Source organism: Amblyraja radiata, chromosome 2, assembly GCF_010909765.2.
Source record: "Amblyraja radiata isolate CabotCenter1 chromosome 2, sAmbRad1.1.pri, whole genome shotgun sequence".
NCBI lineage: Eukaryota > Metazoa > Chordata > Chondrichthyes > Rajiformes > Rajidae > Amblyraja > Amblyraja radiata.
The window spans coordinates 120,216,736-120,236,976 of NC_045957.1; the positions used below are offsets into that span (position 1 = coordinate 120,216,736).

Here is a 20,241-nt window from a genome sequence, read left to right on the forward strand (position 1 = left end):
TCTCTCCCTCTGACTCTCTCTGACTCTCTCTGACTCTCTCTGACTCTCCCTCTGACTCTCCCTCTGACTCTCTCTGACTCTCTCTGACTCTCTCTGACTCTCCCTCTGACTCTCCCTCTGACTCTCTCTGACTCTCCCTCTCTCTCTCTCTCTCTCTGACGCTCTCTCTCTCTGACTCTCCCTCTGACTCTCCCTCTGACTCTCTCTGACTCTCTCTCTGACTCTCTCTCTCTGTCTGACTGACTGACTGACTCTGACTGACTCTCTCTGTCTCTCTCTCTGTCTCTCTCCCTGTCTGTCTCCGTCTCTCTGCCTGTGTGTGGCCTTACCTGGCATGTGTTTTTCGGTGTGGCCGTCTGTCTTGTTGATGCCCCGTTGCCCTTGTGCGTTTGCTCAGGCGAAGAGCTCTTGCTACGTTTGCGACGCCGTTGCCTCCTCTCGGCTCTGTCGGGGAGCTCCTGGTCGTCGCTGCTGTCCGCCGGTGACGGCTCGCGGGTGTTGAAGTTGAGGTCGTAGTCCCCATCGCCAACCACCAGCCCCCGGTCCTCTGGTCCCGTCACGGAGATGCGGACCAAGCCCCCGGAGGAGGTCTCGGGCACGACGGCGTGGTGCCGGCGGAGGTGGGGGGAGGCGAGGGGACAGGTCGTGCTGGGCTCCGGCGTCGGTCCGGCCAGCTGGCTCGGGGTCGGGTCCGGCAACCCCTCTGGCCGTGGTCCCATCACCGAGCCCCAGTCAGCCTCGTCCCCGCCCATCTCCTCGTACGCCGACCGCACGCCCGCCTCTCGCTCCAGCCCGGCAAAGTCCCGGCCCTTGGGTTTGGTGAGGAGCCGGGCCGGAGTCGGCCGGCGGCAAGACACCGCCATCCAGTTGCCGTCGGGGCTGTGCAGTGCTGTGGATGGACCTGCAGAGCAACGAGATCATCAGCGGGACACCACCAGGGACAGAACCATCCCTCCTCGACACCTAGCTCCAGCATCTACAATCCTCTCCTCACCAACCCCAATGTCTAGCATTGCATCCTCACCAACCCTGACATCTAGCACCATCTACTCACCAATCCCAACATCAACTCACCAATCCCAACGTCCACTCACCTATCCCAACATCTACCACCATCTACTCACCAATCCCAACGTCAACTCACCAATCCCAACATCAACTCACCAATCCCAACATCAACTCACCAATCCCAACATCAACTCACCAATCCCAACATCAACTCACCAATCCCAACATCAACTCACCAATCCCAACATCTACCACCATCTACTCACCAATCCCAATGTCCACTCACCTATCCCAACATCTCCTCACCGATCCCAACATCTAGCACCAAACTTATCAGCTCCATCAGTCGACGTCGCAACTTCACCACTTCATCATTCACCCTGGTAACATGTTGATCATAAATCTCAGCTAATGGTTTGAACTCACCAATCCCAATGTCCACTCACCTATCCCAACATCCAGCACCAATTCCAACACCTACCACCATCTCCTCACCAATCCACACCTGTCCCCAAAACATCTAGCACCCTCACCCCTCTCCTCCCTCGCTCAGCACCAACATCTACCACTGCCCCTTCCCCACCCCCAACATCTACCACCATCTACTCACCAATCACAACATATAGTGTTTTCTAGGTCATTCATAACTGTCACTGTATGTCATGTTGTTACTTGTGGGCGGAGCACCAAGGCAAATTCCTTGTATGTGAATACTTGGCCAATAAACTTACTTACTTACGCACCAATCCCATCCTCTACACACTAATCCAGACATCTAGCACCATCTACTCACCAATCCCAATCCTCACCTGTCCTGTTGTCCCAACATCTCATTCCCTCACCCCCAACATCCAGCACCATCCCCTCTCCAGACCAACTCCACACCTGTCCCCAAAACATCTAGCACCCAAACCCCTCTCCGCACCCACCCACAACCCCCACCCCCACCCCTCACCTGTCCTGTTGCCCTAACATCTATCCCCTCTCTACCCCCATCCCACACATGCCTCCAACCTCCATGCTCACCCCTCTGTGCTCCCATACCCAACCTGTCCCTATCTGCCTTCAACTGAGAGAATGGAGCGGCTGGGCTTGTACTCTCTGGAGTTTAGAAGGATGAGATATATTGGCCTTCTCCCCATGAAGGATGAAATATTATTGAAACATATAAGATTGTTAAGGGTTTGGACACGCTAGAGGCAGGAAACATGTTCCTGATGTTGACGGAGTCCAGATCCAGGGGCCACAGTTTAAGAATAAGGGGTAAGCCATTTAGTACGGAGACGAGGAAACACTTTTTCACACAGATAGTTGTGAGTGTGGAATTCTCTGCCTCAGCGGGAGGTGGAGGCAGGTTCTCTGGATGCTTTCAAGAGAGAGCTAGATAGGGCTCTTAAAAATAGCGGGAATCAGGGGGTATGGGGAGAAGGCAGGAACGGGGTACTGATTGGGGATAATCAGCCATAATCACATTGAATGGCGGTGCTGGCTCGAAGGGCTGAATGGCCTACTCCTGCACCTATTGTGTATCTCACCCCCCCAAACATCTACCTCCAACTCCACTCCCACTCTGCATCTACCACCGACATCTCGCTCCCTCACCCCACTGCAACCCGTTCCCAGCATCTACCCCCACTCCTCTGCACCCCCCACTCCGCACCGCTCCCCATCTACACAGTCCCTCACTCAACACCCACCCCCCAACATCGACCATTATCCCCTCCCCTCTCCGTCCTCCCCACTCCGCATCTGTCCCGATGCCCCGACCACTCTCACCACCCCTGCCTCTGCACCCGCCCCCAAACATCCACCACCCTCCCCGGCCTCCCCTCACCCTCCCCACTGCACACCCTCCCCCAAACATCCACCACCCTCCCTCCCCTCACCCTCCCCACTACACACCCGCCCCCAAACATCCACCACCCTCCCCTCCCCACTATACACCCGCCCCCAAACATCCACCACCCTCCCCTCCCCTCACCCTCCCCACTACACACCCGCTCCCCAAACATCCACCACCCTCCCCGGCCTCCCCTCACCCTCCCCACTACACACCCGCCCCCAAACATCCACCACCCTCCTTCCCCTCACCCCTCCCCACTACACACCCGCCCCCAAACATCCACCACCCTCCCCTCCCCTCACCCTCCCCACTACACACCCGCCCCCAAACATCCACCACCCTCCCCGGCCTCCCCTCACCCTCCCCACTACACACCCGCCCCCAAACATCCACCACCCCTCCCTCGCATCACCTGCAGAACGTCATCTGCCCTCCCACTCCGCGCCGACCAGGGATTCCCGCCCCGCACACTAACACCATCCTAGGGGACAATTTTTACATTTACCAAGCCAATTAACCTGCAAACCTGCGCGTCTTTGGACTGTGAAACGTCACCTACCCTCCCACCCCTCACCCCAACATGTCCGGAGCACGGGGATCGAGAACCAGAGGACATAGGTTTAAGGTGAGGGGGCGGGGAGGGGGGGGGGGAGGGGAAAGATTACCTGAGGGGTAACTTTTTTTTTTACACAGAGTGGGTGTATGGAACGAGCTGCCGGAGGAGGTGGTTGAGGCAGGGACTATCCCAACGTTTAAGAAACAGTCGGACAGGTTCATGGATAGGACAGGTTTGGAGGGTTATGGAAGAAGTGCAGGCAAGTGGGACGGGTGTAGATGGGGCATGTTGGGCGGTGTGGGCAAGTTGGGCCGAAGGGCCTGTTTCCACACTGTATCACTATATGGCTGGTGTAGCTGGGGGCATGTTGGGCGGTGTGGGCAAGTTGGGCCGAAGGGCCTGTTTCCACACTGTATCACTATATGGCTGGTGTAGCTGGGGCATGTTGGGCGGTGTGGGCAAGTTGGGCCGAAGGGCCTGTTTCCACGGTGTGGGACTCTATGACTGGTGTGGCTGGGACATGTGGGCAAGTTGGGCTGAAGGGCCTGTTTCCACGCTGTGTCTCTCTAGGACTCTGGGACTCCGCCCTCTGAAGGGTACCTGCATTGTCCAGCAACTCCATGCTCTGCCACTCGGGCAGTGAGTAAGGCCGGATGTCCAGGTGTTGGGATGGCTGAGCCACGGCCTGGCTCCACGCAGACTCCGAGCGCCACAGGCTGCCCTCCTCCGCTCCCTCCCTGCTCTCCAACTCCTCCTGAGTCAGGCACAACTCTGACTGAGACCTCTGGCAAGGAAGAACAGGCAAGTTAGGTATGACCGTTGCAGTTGCGGCCAACGTGGGCACGATTAGTTTAGATTAGTTTAGAGACACAGCATGGGAACTGGCCCTTTGGCCCACCGGGTCCGTGCCGACCAGCGATCCCCGCATATTAACACCATCCTACACCCACTGGGGACAATTTTTACATTTAACAGGCCAATTAACCTACAAACCTGCACGTCTTTGGAGTGTGGGAGGAAACCGAAGATCTCAGAGAAAACCCACGCAGGTCACGGGGAGAACGTACAAACTCCGTACAGACAGCGCCCGTCGTTGGGATCGATCTCGGAACTCCGGCGCTGCATTCGCTGTAAGGCAGCAACTCTACCGCTGCGCCACTGTGACCGGCCAGTTTAGTTTACCGAGGTACAGTGAAAAGCTGTAGTGCAAAGAATAGCCGCTCTTTAGTAAGAAGGGACAGAAGCTTGAAAGCGCGCACCACCAGACTTGGGAACAGCTTCTTCCCCTCTGTTATCAGGCTTCTGAACGGTCCTTCCATAAGCTGGGGTACTGTCCGATTCACCTCTACCCCATTGCAGACATTGGACTTTGTCGGTGGAACTGATGCGCAACAATGCTGAGAACTATATTCTGCACTCTGTATCTTCCCCTTTGCTCTACCTATTGGACTGGAGTTTGACCTGATTGTATTTATGTGCGGTATTATCTGATCTGTTTGGACAGCATGCACAACACAGCTTTTCACTGTACCTCGGTACACGTGACAATAATGAACCAGTTTCTCTTCCCAGCTCACTTGGCTGAGTTCCTCAGCATGACTGTTTTTGTCTTGGGGTCCACAGATTTGAACTGCAGGTAATGCTTAGTGCTGATCTTCCAACCAACCGCATCATGGACCTTGCACTTTTATTCAGTAGCTCCAAAACTACCACGCTGTAAAAATATATTCTGTACTTCGCTATTTGTACTACCTGCTTTACTTACAGATGTTGGGGGGAGTCCAGAACCAGGGGCCACAGTTTAAGAAGAAGGGGTAAGCCATTTAGAACGGAGACAAGGACATTTTTTTTTCACCCATAGAGTTGTGAATCTGCGGAATTCTCTGCCTCAGAGGGCGGTGGAGGCCAGTTCTCTGGATGCTTTCAAGAGAGAGCTAGATAGGGCTCTTAAAGGTTGCGGAGTCAGGGGATATGGGGAGAAGGCAGGAACGGGGTAGTGATTGGGGATGATCAGCCAGGATCACATTGAATGGCGGTGCTGGCTTGAAGGGCCGAATGGCCTACTCCTGCACCTATTGTCTATTAAGGGACACTCAGACATGCACATGGATATAAATGTTTGGAGGGATATAGGCAATTGGGACTAGCGTGGATGGGGCATGAATGATCAGCCATGATCACTGTGAATGGCGGTGCTGGCTCAAAGGGCCAAATGGCCTACTCCTGCACCTATTGTCTATTGGCAACTTGGTTGGCATGGAGGAGTTAGGCCACAGGGCCTGTTTCCACACTATGACTTGTATGTGATCTGATTATACTGATGTACATTATAAATAAGAGGGATATGGGCCAAATGCTGGCCGGTGGGACTAGTGTAGCTGGGACATGTTGGCCAGTGTGGGCGAGTTGGGCCGAAGGGCCTGTTTCCACATTGTATCACTCTATGACTTCCTCCACATTGAAAGATTCTTGATTAGTATGGGTGTCAGAGGTTATGGGGAGAAGGCAGGAGAATGGGGTTAGGAGGGAGAGATAGATCAGTCGTGATTGAATGGGGGAGTAGACGTGATGACACTATGACCTTAAACTGACTGGATAGCTCGCAAACAAAGCCTTTCACTGTATTTCGGGACATGTGAAAATAACAAACTAATAACTCAACCCGAAAGGGAAAAAGTTTCAAAAGGAGATGAGCTGAGACAGCAGATAGTGGAAACAAGGAACTACAGATGCTGGTTTACAATAAGTGCTGGAGTAACTCAGCGGGTCAGACAGCATCGCGAGTCTGAGTCTCAAGTAGGGTCCCAACGTGAAAGGTCACCTATCCATGTTCTCCACAGAAGCTGCCTGACCCACTGAGTTACTCCAGCACTCTGTGTATTAGCCAGCACGTACAGTTCCTAGCTCTGTGGGGAGCAGAGAGGCGGGGTGTGTGTGAGTGTGTGTGTGTGTGTGTGTGTGTGCGCGTGTGCGTGAGAGTGTGAGTGTGAGGGTGCGGGTGCGTGTGCGTGTGCATGTGTGTGTGTGTGTGCGCGTGTGCGTGAGTGTGAGTGTGAGGGTGCGGGTGCGGGTGCAGGTGCATGTGCATGTGTGTGTGTGTGTGCGCGTGTGAGTGTGAGTGTGAGTGTGAGGGTGCGTGAGAGTGTGAGTGTGAGTGTGAGGGTGCGGGTGCGGGTGCGTGTGCGTGTGCGTGTGCGTGTGAGTGTGAGGGTGCGTGTGTGTGTGTGTGTGCGTGAGAGTGTGAGTGTGAGGGTGCGTGTGCGTGTGCATGTGCATGTGTGTGTGCGCGTGTGCGTGTGAGTGTGAGTGTGAGGGTGCGGGTGCGTGTGCGTGTGCGTGTGCATGTGTGTGTGTGTGTGCGCGTGTGCGTGAGAGTGTGAGTGTGAGGGTGCGGGTGCGTGTGCGTGTGCGTGTGCATGTGTGTGTGTGTGTGCGCGTGTGAGTGTGAGGGTGCGGGTGCGTGTGCATGTGTGTGCGCGTGTGCGTGAGAGTGTGAGGGTGTGAGGGTGTGTGTGTGTGTGTGTGCGTGTGCGTGTGCGTGTGCGTGTGAGTGTGCGCGCGCTGGTCCCGATACTCACCCACAGGGTGGAGGACTCAGCCTGGCAGTCGGGAGAGGGATGGAGGAGCTCCCTGGCAGAGGACCTGCGTTGGCAACGTGCCGGTTCCGACTCCGAGTCCGTCAGGCCCCCGCCTGACTTCTTCCTCTTTATCACCTGCAACCAATGGAAGAGAACGCCCAGATTGTGGTCAAATACATTCGACGTAGGAGCAGAATTAGGCCATTCGGCCCATCCAGTCTACTCCACCATTCAATCATGGCTGATCTATCTCTCCCTCCTAACCCCATTATCCTTCTTCTTCTTCTTCTTCTTCTTGCGTATGGCGTGCACAGCCTAAAGTTGTAGGACAACTTGTTCTATTTGATCTTATTTGATTGTGCACGCCGGGTTGATTGCATTCGTCGAAACAGGGCGGACCACGTGAAGGTTGCTATCTCTCACCCCCCCCCCCCATTCTCCTGCCTTCTCCCCATAACCCCTGACACCCGCACTAATCAAGAATCTATCTATCTCAGCCTTAAAAATATCCACTGACTTGGCCTCCACAGCCGTCTGTGGCGATGATTTCCACAGATTCACCACCCTCTGACTAATGAAATTCCTCCTCATCTCTTTCCTAAAGGAACGTCCTTTAATTCTGAGGCTGTGACCTCTGGTCCTAGACTCTCCCACCAGTGGAAACATCCTCTCCACATCCACTCTATCCGGGCCTTTCACTATTCGGTAAAGTTTCAATGAGGTTTCCCCCCTCATTCTTCTAAACTCCAGTGAGTACAGGCCCAGTGCCGTCAAACGCTCATCATATGTTAACCCACTCATTCCTGGGATCATTCTCGTAAACCTCATCTGGACCCTCTCCAGAGCCGGCACATCCTTCCTCAGATATGGTGTGGGGAATTGCTCACAAAACTCTAAATGTGGCCTGACCAGCGCCTTATAGAGCCTCAGCATTACATCCCTTTTTAGATATTCTAGTCCTCTCGAAATAAATGCATAAATGATAATGCAAGCCTGCCTTACATGCAGGGATTTGTGCACTTGGGGAAATGGCAGGTGTCTGTGAAAGACGGGGCTTCACTGATGGAGACAATACATTGCAAGGTGCTGGAGACCCATGTGACCTACCTGGCGCCACTAACTCTGGACCTCTGAAGAAGATCCCGGAAGCTTCTACCCATGTGACCCACCTGGCGCCACCAAGTCGGGGCCCCCAAAGTTACGTTTCAACACACTGACGCTTGCTCCGTGTCTGTGATTGGTTAGGGGAGTTATATGTTTCGACTTTGTTTCTGCATCTTCCCGTCTGTAAGTGTGATTGTTCCAGAGGGGTTACCTCACCGATTATATGTCTTTACTTTGTTTCTGTGTGATGAATAGGTGCCGTGATTGGTTTGTAGGCGTTGCCTCCCTGGTACTTTCGCGCCGTTAGTTTCCCCGCCATTGTATAGGGGTATAAAAGGGCGATCGTTTTGTTGGGGCGTGTCGGTTGTCTTTCATAGAAACATAGAAACATAGAAAATAGGTGCAGGAAGAGGCCATTCGGCCCTTCGAGCCAGCACCGCCATTCATTGTGATCATGGCTGCTCGTCCCCAATCAACAACCCGTGTCTGCCTTCTCTCCATATCCCTTGATTCCACTAGCCCCTAGAGCTCTATCTAACTAACTCTCTTAAATCCATCCAGTGATTTGGCCTCCACTGCCCTCTGTGGCAGGGAATTCCACAAATTCACAACTCTCTGGGTGAAAAAGTTTTTTCTTACCTCAGTCTTAAACGGCCTCCCCTTTATTCTAAGACTGTGGCCCCTGGTTCTGGACTCGCCCAACATTGGGAACATTTTTCCTGCACCTAGCTTGTCCAGTCCTTTTATAATTTTATATGTTTCTATCAGATTCCCCCTCATCCTTCTAAACTCCAGTGAATACAAGCCTAGTTTTTTCAATCTTTCCTCATATGACAGTCCCGCCATCCCAAGGATCAATCTCATGAACCTACGCTGCACTGCCTCAATCACAAGGATGTCCTTCCTCAAATTAGGAGACCAAAACTGTACACAACACTCTAGATGTGGTCTCACCAGAGCCTTCTGTTCTGTTTACGCGAGACTGCCAAGGGCTCGAGTGAGTGGATCCCTCCCCATGGCGTTGAATACAAATAAAGAAGGGTTTGGACTCCAGTGTTCGACTCGGTGGTTTACTGAACCAGACTAGAGAGAGAGTATTAGATCCGGAATCAACATTTGGGGGCTCGTCCGGGATCTCAACGGATTGCCAACGCGAGTCTGCGGCCGAGGAGCGAAGTCGTCTCGGATCGCGGGAGGAGAAATTGGGCCTCCGGTGTGAGTAGTCCTCGCGGCATCGGTTTTCCCCGTTCCGCTAATCTGACGACTAATTGGTCATTTGCTGACTTGCGCGTGGAATCCCGACGAGATTGATTAAGGTTAGTAGTCTGGCAAACACAAACTAGGTTTGGGTGAGGGTTAGAGTCCATATAGGTTTGGAGTCCATATAGGGTTTGAGTCCCAGGTTTGTGTGAGGGTTGGGCTCACAAGGTTTTTAGTTCCCACCTTAAAGAGGTTAAAGTCCCGGGGTTAGAGTCCCCCCCCCCCAGTATTGGCGTACTAATTGACAGGGTACCTTGAAAGGCAATACTGGGAAGGTTCAGTACTAAGCGGGGTAAGCACTGAGAGCCAGTGCTGAGGTGAGATTGGCAGATTCACTTTAAAGATCAGCGCTGAGAGGCCAGCGCTAAGCGGAGTACGTGCTGAGGATCAGTATCTTATCGGTAGGAGGGTTAGAGTCCCTGGGGTTTGAGCCTGCCTGTGATGGGTTCGAGTCCCTGTTGGTACTGGGAATCAGTGCTAAGGTAGATTGGCATAGCCACTGTAAAAATTAGCACTGAAATTTTCAGGACGCGTCTGTGATATTCCAGGACTGTGCAAGCCAAATTCTTCGATCCTAAATTCTGCTAAATTTGGAGTGTTCATATCGAATGCTTTTGCTTATGACTGTGTCATTTTCTGTTGTACTGTAATTATATGCTCATATATTATATTCTAGCTTGCATTTGCATTATAGTTGTTAGTTGTATATGTTCTTGCTTTAAGCCCCTGTCCCACTGTACGAGGTAATTCACGAGTTCTCCCGAGTTTGCCCCGATTCGAACTCGGAGATTTACGGTAATGGCCGCTCGTAGGTACTCGGGGCTCTCGTGGACATTTTTCAACATGTTGAAAACATTTCACGAGCTTACCGCGTTTCCCGAGTACCTGCCGTTAGCGTTACGAGCCGCTAAGAGACGACCCCGAGCTCCGACGTACCCGCTACCTACATTCTGCGTGCTTACCACAAGTTTGATTTTTTTTTAAACTCGGGAGAGCTCTTGAATTACCTCGTACAGTGGGACAGGCGCTTAAGTGTGATTCTGCTCTACTATTATAGTTGTATATGCTTTTGGTTAAGTTTGTGTGATTAAGTTTAGGTGATTTTGCTACTATGGTACCGCTTTAATACGATATGTGTTTACCGCTTTAATTTACCGATTTAAGACGCTTTGTGAAGGGTTGCGTGTGAACTGCGTGGGGCCCCGTTTGATTGGGGATAAGTGTGTGTGTGTGTGTGCAATATTCGCTGTGTTGTGTTGTGTGTAGATCGATCTTTGGTGTGATCGTCGGCTGAAATGGGTAATCAGCTAGATACTGCTACTGACCCCGATAGTCCATCGCATATATAGTGTGTTAAGCATCCCAATGAGGTGGAATTAGGGTGTGAATTGAGGCCCAAGGGAGGGGATGGAATTCTTGGAGGGTGTGAAATACATAGAAAAGATAATTTGGAACAATAGTCAAACTGTTAATGCTCAGAGGCCTAATGGTCTCTGGAGACAACATTATCCAGAGCTGAAAGGAACAGAGAGAAGCCACGATGTTAGCAAATTGGCAGGAAACGGCTTTGAAGTTAGGGATAGATACAACAAAAAAGAGGAATGATTTAGCCTATGGATATACTGAAAAGAGAATGTACTTCCACTTCTGATCCTGGCCTCTCTCCACTGGCTCCCAGTACGGTACAGAATCAACTTCAAGCTCCTCTTATTTGTATACAAAGCCCTTAACGAGCTTGCCCCCCCCACCCCACCCCACTCCATATCAAAACTCTGCTAACCCACCATTCTACCTCCAGGTCCCTCAGGTCGGCCGACTTGTGGCTACTGATTATCCAGCGGTCTAGGTTTAAGCTCAGGGGTGACCACGCTTTTGCATTTGCAGCACCTAGACTGAGTTTTAGACAAACCCTTAACAATCTTATATGTAGAAGGAGATACGGAAGAAGGAGATACAGAAAGATAATCCAGACACTAGCAATTACCAAATAGGACCCCTGTTCCGTGCGTCTGAATGGGCGAAGGTGCAGGAAATGCGGGAGACCAGGTTAACCCCGTGAGCTACTTGACCCGCTCATAGCCAGCACTGTCTTTCCCCAAAGCCACATTTTAGAGTGAGTAGAACGTTGGGAGCAGACTGTTATAGCTGAGGAGGGTATGGTCATTGGAGGGGGGAGTGTCCAACACGAAAACAAGAAAAAGGAAGGGGGGGGGGGGCTATCAGCAAGAGCAAAGGGGAGGTTGGCAGGGGAATCGAGAGCTGAGAGAATGGAGCAGCTGGGCTTGTACACTCTGGAGTTTAGAAGGATGAGAGGGTATCTCATTGAAACATATAAGATTGTTAAGGGCTTGGACACGCTAGAGGCAGGAAACATGTTCCCGATGTTGGGGGGAGTCCAGAACCAAGGGCCACACAGTTTAAGAATAAGGAGTAAGCCATTTCGAACGGAGACGAGGAAACACTTTTTCTCACAGAGAGTGGTGAGTCTATGGAATTCTCTGCCTCAGAGGGCGGTGGAGGCCGGTTCTCTGGATGCTTTCAAGAGAGATCTGGATAGGGCTCTTAAAGATAGCGGAGTCAGGGATATGGGGAGAAGGCAGGAACGGGGTACTGATTGGGGATGATCAGCCATGATCACATTGAATGGCGGTGCTAGCTCAAAGGGCTGAAATGCCTACTCCTGCACCCATTGTCTATTGTATATTGTTTATTGTCTAGTGACAGGGGAGGCAAACGAATAATCTGTCTTCTCAGAACTGACCGGCCAATTTGGTGATGAGCGGGTGGGACACTGGTGAAGAACCTGTTTTATCATCACAAGTAGAGGGAAGAAGATGCACCTTTTTTGGTAGACACAGGGTTTTGGCCATCCGTGTCATCTATTCAGCCCATTTACAATCCTCCTAAATCTAAGCAAACCCAGAGCCTGTACGGATTGCCCAGGAAGAGTACTGAACTTAGGTGCCTTCCCTCACAGTGGGGAACGTTGCTTCCACTGTGTGGGGGATGTTTAATGTTAAATTCTATCGTGTGTTGTGTTCTTTTTATTCGTGTGTGGCAAAAGGCCTGTCCCACTTTCATGACCTAATTCACAACCTTTATTACTCGTGGACATTTTTCATCATGTTGGAAAAAACGCCCCGACCTACTTGATGCCACGAGTACCTACTACTGGCATCACGGCCTACCTACCGCCTATCTACGACCAAGGCCGGACTTAGATGTAGAGAGGCCCTAAGCTGTTCCACTTGTGAGGCCCCTCCCAATCCCCCACCCCCACGACTAGAGGAAGATGGTCCACCAGATTGAGATGGAGATGGAGATCGACAGAGAGAGAGATAGAGAGAGAGAGAGAGATAGAGAGGGGGGCTGCCCAGAGTTGAACGGCAGGTATCCTGCCTTGGCCGGAGGCCGCCTAGCTTTCGAGGCCCTAGGCTTCAATCTATGAAGCCTAGTGGTAAATCCGGCTCTGCGAGGCTCCCCCTAGACCTCTAGCCCTAAGCTTAAGCTTGCCAAGCTTATACGTAAATCCGGCCCTGCCTACGACCTCGTGACGGCCATGCTGCGAGTATGAGTCAAGGGCAAACTCGGCAGAGGTTGTGAATTAGGTCGTGAAAGTGGGACAGGCCCTTAAATCTAACCAAACCCAGAGCCTGTCCGGATTGTCTGGGAAGAGGACTGAACTTTGGTGCCTTCCCTCACAGTGGGAAAACGTTGATTCCGCTGTGTGAGGGATGTTTAATGTTAAATTCTATCATGCGTTGTGTTATTTTTATTCGTGCGGCTGTATGGTAACTCAAATCTCATCGTACCAATTGTTGCATGTGACAATAAATGTCTCTTGAACTCTTGAAGTCTTGATTCCAAGGACGAGTAAGCCAATACCTGCATCTCTATGCCAGTTGAAGTAACATACGCAAAGAGACAAGAGGCATTTAATGTCACAAGCACCAAGTATACCTGGAGTTTTGTGTGCAGTTTTGGTCCCTTAATTTGAAGAAGGACATTCTTGCTATTGAGGGAGTGCAGCGTAGTTAATTCCCGGGATGGCGGGACTATCATATGCTGAGAGAATGGAGCAGCTGGGCTTGTACACTCTGAAGTTTAGAAGGATGAGAGGATATCTCATTGAAACATATAAGATTGTTAAGGGCTTTCTACACGCTAGAGGCAGGAAACATGTTCCCGATGTTGGGAGAGTCCAGAACCAGGGGCCACAGTTTAAGAATAAGGAATAAGCCATTTAGAACGGAGACGAGGAAACGACATTTCGTTTGGACCTCAAGGGGTCCAAATGACAATAAATTGAATTGTATTGTATTGTGTAATTGTATTTATCTCACAGAGAGTGGTGAGTCTGTGGAATTCTCTGCCCCAGAGGGCGGTGGAGGCAGGTTCTCTGGATGCTTTCAAGAGAGAGCTAGACAGGGCTTTTAAAAATAGCAGAGTCAGGGGATATGGGGAGAAGGCAGGAACGGGGTACTGATTGGGGATGATCAGCCATGATCACATTGAATGGCGGTGCTGGCTCGAAGGGCCGAATGACCTACTCCTGCACCTATTGTCTATTGTCTGTTGTCTAATTGGTACAGTGAAATTTGTGGTCACCATACAGCCATATGAATAAAAAGAGAAGTACAGAAGACGACAGTCTTTAGCATAAACACCCTCCACACGGCCGAATCAAAGTTTCCCACTGTGAGGGAAGGCACCAAAGTTCAGTCATCCTCCAACTATGATGTTCTTTGATGTTCACCCGTGGTCGGGGCCTCCGGAGCCGGAATGATGGAACTCCGACGTCGGAACGGGAGAACAACCTCAGCGGCTTGAATCCGAATCGGCCTCAAAGCAAGCTAGTGCAGCATCAATTCGTAATCACCACGGGTCTGGATTGGGACCTATCTCGGGATAGCTTGGGATTTGCTATGTACACTCCAGCTGAAAATGGAGTGTGGAGACAACGGAATAGCGGCAATACTTTCTATGAGCTGTCGTTCGCTGTGGGTTTGCAGTGGGGACAGTGAGCTACCTGACCGGTCAGTGTGTGGGGGGGATCTCACTCACCTTCTGCATGATGGTGGTGGCCAGCTCCTCAATCAGGTCCTCCTTGTGCTCCTGTAGATACTGACTCTCACTCTGTTTCTCCTGCGACAGCAGAGAGGTTTAGATTAGCTGCAGAACACAAAACACCGCCGACCACAATCGACGCCATGAACAGTAACATAGGACTGTGCAGGATGGGAACTGGGGGGGGGGGGAGGTGGCAGGACATGCCTGGAGAATAGCACAGGAACAGGCCCTTCGGCCCTCAATGTCCGTACTGAACACGATGCCAAGACCAACTCCCCTCTGCCTGCACGTGATTCATGTCCCTCCATCCCCTGCATATCCATGTGCCGATCCAAAAGCCTCTTAAACACCACTATCGTATCTGCCTCCACCACCACCCCTGGCAGCGCGTTCTAGGCACCCACCACCCACTGTGTAAAAAAAACCTGCCCCGCACATCTCCTTTAAACGTTGCCCCTCTCACCTTAAAGCTGCGCCCTCTAGTGGTGGACATTTCACCCACACAATACACAATCACACACACACAATATACACACACACACACACAATATACACACACACACACAATATACACACACACACACACACACACACACACAATATACACACACACACACACACACACATACACAGACACACAGACACACAAATACACACACTTATACACACACACACACACACACACACACACACACACACACACACACACACACACACACACACATACACAGACACACAGACACACAAATACACACACTTATACACACACACATATCCACCCTGGGGGAAAAGGTTCTGACTACCCTTAAGCTCCAAAGTTGGGGGTGAGTGGGGGGGGGTGGGGCCAGGAGTGCGATCGACAGTCAAAATCTCTTCCCCAGAATGGGGAACACACACGCATGCACGCACGCACACAATATATACATACACAATATATATATACACACACACACACACACGCGCACTCATGCACGCACACACACACATACACTATATACACACACACGCACACACACTATATATACACGCACACACACGCATCCATACACACATGCACACACACACGCATATACAATAAACTCACACATATACACACACGCACATGCGCACACGCACACACACGCCAGAGGAGGTAGTTGAGGCTGGGACTATCCCAACTTTTAAGGAACAGTTAGACAGGTACATGGATAAGACAGGTTTGGAGGGATATGGACCAAGCGCAGGCAGGTGGGACTAGTGTAGATGGGGCATGTTGGCCGGTGTGGGCTGAAGGGCCTGTGTCCGTGCTGTGCAACATGGAAAATAGAAGGGTCTCGACCCTAAACGTCACCTATTCCTTCGCTCCACAGATGCTGCCTCACCCCCTGAGTTTCTCCAGAATTTTGGTTACTTTCTGTGCTACATGGAGGTGGGTTTGCTTGAGTGAGCGGAGCCATTGCTCACCCCGACCCGTCCCTGTACACTCACCAGGCTGTCGCTGAAGGAGTCCGCCTTGGTGATGGCTTCCTCGATCGCCTCCTCAGCCACCCGCAGTGCTACGGCCAGAGTCTCGCTCAGGGTGTGCCCTTCAACAAACGGGAAGAACAGTCAGTGTCCACGCTGATCCACGGAGTCGGGGATCTAGGAGCGCAGGTTAGGGTCGCCAACGTTCTCGCTCCCAAATAAGGGACAAAAGGTCAAACCACGGGACAAGTTCCCCCACGGCAATTAGTTGACCGACTCGGCCGTAGCTGGGTGAATGATGAGTTGGCCCCGGGTGCTGGACTGCACACAAAGCCCAGCCGGCGGGGCCAGCTGAGGAGTTTTAGTCCGGGGGCCGTAAGACATCGCGCGCCCCATCCAACTCATGAACCGATGATCGGCCGTGAGAAGGAGGGGTGGTGGTGGTGGTGTCGGCGGTAAGCGAAGGTCCGAAGATCGGACAGCTGGCCGGGCTGCCGACTGACCGACCGACGTGGCCACGGGCGAGGCGCTGCTGCTGCTGCTGCTGCTGCTGCACTCCATGGGCTGCACTACATCGGGACGGGTGAGGCGGGGCCGGACGCGGCGCTCTGACCTGACAGTCCCCTCGACCCGAGTAGTAGCGGTCAAATACGGGACAAGGGCGGTACGGGACAAACCAATTTAGCCCAATATACGGGATGTCCCGGCTAATATGGGACAGTTGGTAACCCTAGTGCAGGTACAATAGTTCCCTGAAGGTGGCGCCACAGGTAGTCAGGGTGGTCAAGGAACATGGGAACATTGGCCTTCACTAGTCAGGGTGTTGAGTATCGGTTAGGATGTAATGTTGCAGCTGAACAAGATGCTGGTCGTCTTCACTCTCCACTATTCAGTGTCCAATTTTCCCGTAGCTAGTCGAAGCTAGTCTTCAACATAGTCGAAGGAGGTCGAAGGGGGTCTTCTACATGTCATTTTTTCAACTCTTCTAAACTCGGCAATTAGGTCGCCCAAGTGGGACAGCCCCTTAAATAAACTTGCTTGCTTGCTTACATGCATAGGACAGGTTTGGAGGGATATGGGCCAAACGCAAACTAGTGTAGTTGCGGCACTTTGCTCAGCATTGATGAGTTGGGCCGAAGGGCCTGTTTTCCCCCCCTGTGCGACTGTGATCAAATGCCGTGACTTTGCAGATGGGCCGAAGGGCCTGTTTCCGTGCTGTACAACCCTGTGACCGTTTGACTCTGCACCTGTCCAGTGGGAGAGGGGAGGGACAAGACAGGTGTAAACCACACACCCCCCCTCCCCCCACTAACAGTGGGGCCTATAGGACCACCCTCATCTCTGGACACCCTGCGCGTAGGTCGGGGAGAGGGGGTAGTAGGGCCGAGGATGTCCTGGTCGGGTTGCTCCTGGGCCTGGCCAAGCTGGCCATCCGCGAGTCACGGGGCCAGGTGGGAAGAGTGCTCTGCCCGAGCCGGCTGCCTGCTGCCCCTTTTCCGGGGGTCACGTCCACGCCCGGGTGGTGTTAGAGAGGGACTCTAGAGCGCCCTGGGGGATTTCCGGGACCGCTGGGCACTGTGGGGGGTTGAATGCATCCTTGACAAGGATGGTGACATAACTGTTTAATTTTCAGTATGTTTCAGACTTGAATAATCTGTGCTGTATTTTAAATTGATTTAACGAATGCCTAACGTTGATCGAACAGTTGTGTATATATAGAAGGTTTTTCTCCCATCTGTCTTTAAAAATTTTTAGGCCAAGTTCATCTTCCCAAGCTCTTCCAATTACTTCTGACGATGGGGTTTCTATATTTAAAAGGGTGTTATACAGATATGATATTAACTAGTTTGAATCCGAGTTTCTATTCATACATTCGTCTAGTGTGTCTTTGGTATATGATTTCAGAAAGTCTCGTATTTGAAGATGTCTAAAATATTGACTACCTTTCAGATGATATTTCGACTGTAATTCATGAAATGAGAGAAGAGTTCCCAATTCATGAGGATCTCCGAGTTTTTTAATTCCTAATCTTTCCCAATGTGTGAACGTTTTGTCTAAAATAGACGGCTTGGACGAAGGGTTGTGGGCAATTGGTGAGAGAAGAGATAAACTTCTCAGTTTGATATTTAAGAATATTTATTTTACTTTGTGCTCTGGTGGTATTGCAATTATTATTCTTAGTAAATATTTAATCAGTTGTGTTTCTTGTTTTAATAAAACCCCAGCGGTGCCCGCAGACGGCATGGAGTCTCCGCAGTGACGGATATTCACGTGACACTGTGGTGGTGGGCCTGATCTCAGACAACGATGAGAAGGCCTACCGGGAGGAGGTGGCTGGTCTAGCACTCTGGTGCCAGGATAACAGCCTCCTCTTGAACATCAAAAAAACGAAGGAGCTGATCATGGACTTTAGGAGGGCACATCATCCGAGGACGTACACTCCATTGAGGATAAATGGGGATCCTGTGGATAGGGTGAAATGTTTTAAATATCTGGGAGTCCACATCTCCGAGGATATGACATGGGCATCACACGCCTCAGCACTCGTGAGTAAGGCAAGGCAGCGCCTTTACCACCTCATGCAATTGAGGAAATTCAGAGTGTCTCCGAGGATCCTCCAGTGCTTCTACGCAGCGGCGGTGGAAAGCATCTTGTCCGGGAACATTACCATCTGGTTTGGGAATTGCTCTGCCAAGGACAAGAAGGCTCTGCAGAGAGTAGTGCGTTCGGCCCGAACGCACTATGGGAACTTCACTTGCCCCCCTGCAGGAACTATACATCAGGAGGTGCAACTACAGAGCCAACAATATCATGAGAGACCCCTTCCACCCCTGCAACGGACTGTTCCAGCTGCTACTGTCAGGCAAACGCCTCCGTTGCCATGCGGTGAGAACGGAGAGGTTGAGAAGGAATTTCTTCCCAGAGGCCATTCGGACTGTAAACGCCTATCTCACCAGGGACTAACTCTACTGAACGTTTTTCCTTCCATTATTTATTATGTAAAAGAATATGTGTGTTATGATTGTGTTTATAATTTGTTTGGTTGTTTGTCTTTTACACAAAGTCCGCGAGCATTGCCACTTTCATTTCACTGCACATCTCGTATGTGTATGTGACAAATAAACTTGACTTGACTTGACTTGACTTGACGATGACAAGCCAGCGACCGGGACCTGCGTTGTGTGCGGCCTCACCGTCAGTCTGTCTGTAGGCCATGCATCCACCAACCCTCTCCTCATAGTCCACGCTGCTGCCAAGAACGCTCCCTCCTGCACAGACAAGACATAGACAACAGACAATAGACAATAGGTGCAGGAGTAGGCCAGTCGGCCCTTCGAGCCAGCATTGCCATTCAATGTGATCATGGCTGATCATCCACAATCAGTACCCCGTTCCTGCCTTCTCCCCATATCCCCTGACTCCGCTATCTATAAGAGCCCTATCTAGCTCTCTCTTGAAAGTATCCAGAGAACCGGCCTCCACCGCCCTCTGATGCAGAGAATTCCACAGACTCACAACTCTCTGGGTGAAAAGGTGTTTCCTCATCTCCGTTCTAAATGGCTTACCCTTATTCTTAAACTGTGGCCCCTGGTTCTGGACTCCCCCAACATTGGGAACATGTTTCCTGCTTCTAGCGTGTCCAATCCCTTAATAATCTTAATATGTTTCAATAAGATGCCCTCACATCCTTCTAAATTCCAGAGTGTACAAGCCCAGCCGCTCCATTCTCTCAGTATATGACAGTCCCGCCATCCCGGGAATTAACCTGGTGAACCTACGCTGCATTCCCTCAATAGCAAGAATGTCCGTCATCAAATTTGGAAGAAAAATTTGGAAGACTTATGGATGAAGGAAACACGGCGGAAGTCACGCAACACGAGCAACCTCAACAAGGACCCTCACGCAAGGACCCTCACGCACGGAACATCACGCACAGAACATCACGCACGGAACATCACCTATCCTTACAAGGAGGTTCAGCATGTCGCCAACCTCCGCAGCACAGACCATCATTGCTGAAATCTTTGAGTTTATTTGAGTTTAGTTTGGAGATACAGCACAGAAACAAGTCCTTCCGCCCACTGAGTCTGCGCCGGCCAGCGATCACCCCGTACACTAACACTAACCTACACACGCTATGGACAATTTACAACTTTACCGAAGCCAATTAACCTATAAAGCTGTACATCTTTGGAGCGCGGGAGGAAACAGGAGATCCCGTAAAAAAAACCTCACGCAGCTCACGGGGAGAAAGTGCATACTCCGTACAGGCAGCACCAGTAGTTAGGATGGAACCCGGGTCTGTGCAGCTGTGAGGCAGCAACTCTACCGCTGCGCCACAGTGCTGCCACTATTTCCAAGGAGTCAATATCACCAAC

At 51.4% G+C, this 20,241-nt stretch overlaps 1 protein-coding gene across 1 annotated transcript in view; it reads right to left on the minus strand.

The window, feature by feature from the left end:
* Positions 1-20,241, minus strand: part of LOC116985313 (rab effector MyRIP-like) — a 128,722-nt gene that overhangs the window by 30,241 nt on the left and 78,240 nt on the right. Inside the window, exons 5-10 of the mRNA XM_033040022.1 lie at positions 19,057-19,131; positions 15,887-15,984; positions 14,414-14,494; positions 6,986-7,120; positions 4,008-4,191; positions 330-901 (exon numbers count right to left, since the gene is read on the minus strand). Of these exons, the coding sequence (XP_032895913.1) occupies positions 330-901; positions 4,008-4,191; positions 6,986-7,120; positions 14,414-14,494; positions 15,887-15,984; positions 19,057-19,131 (1,145 nt within the window). The remainder of the gene's footprint in view (positions 1-329; positions 902-4,007; positions 4,192-6,985; positions 7,121-14,413; positions 14,495-15,886; positions 15,985-19,056; positions 19,132-20,241) is intronic.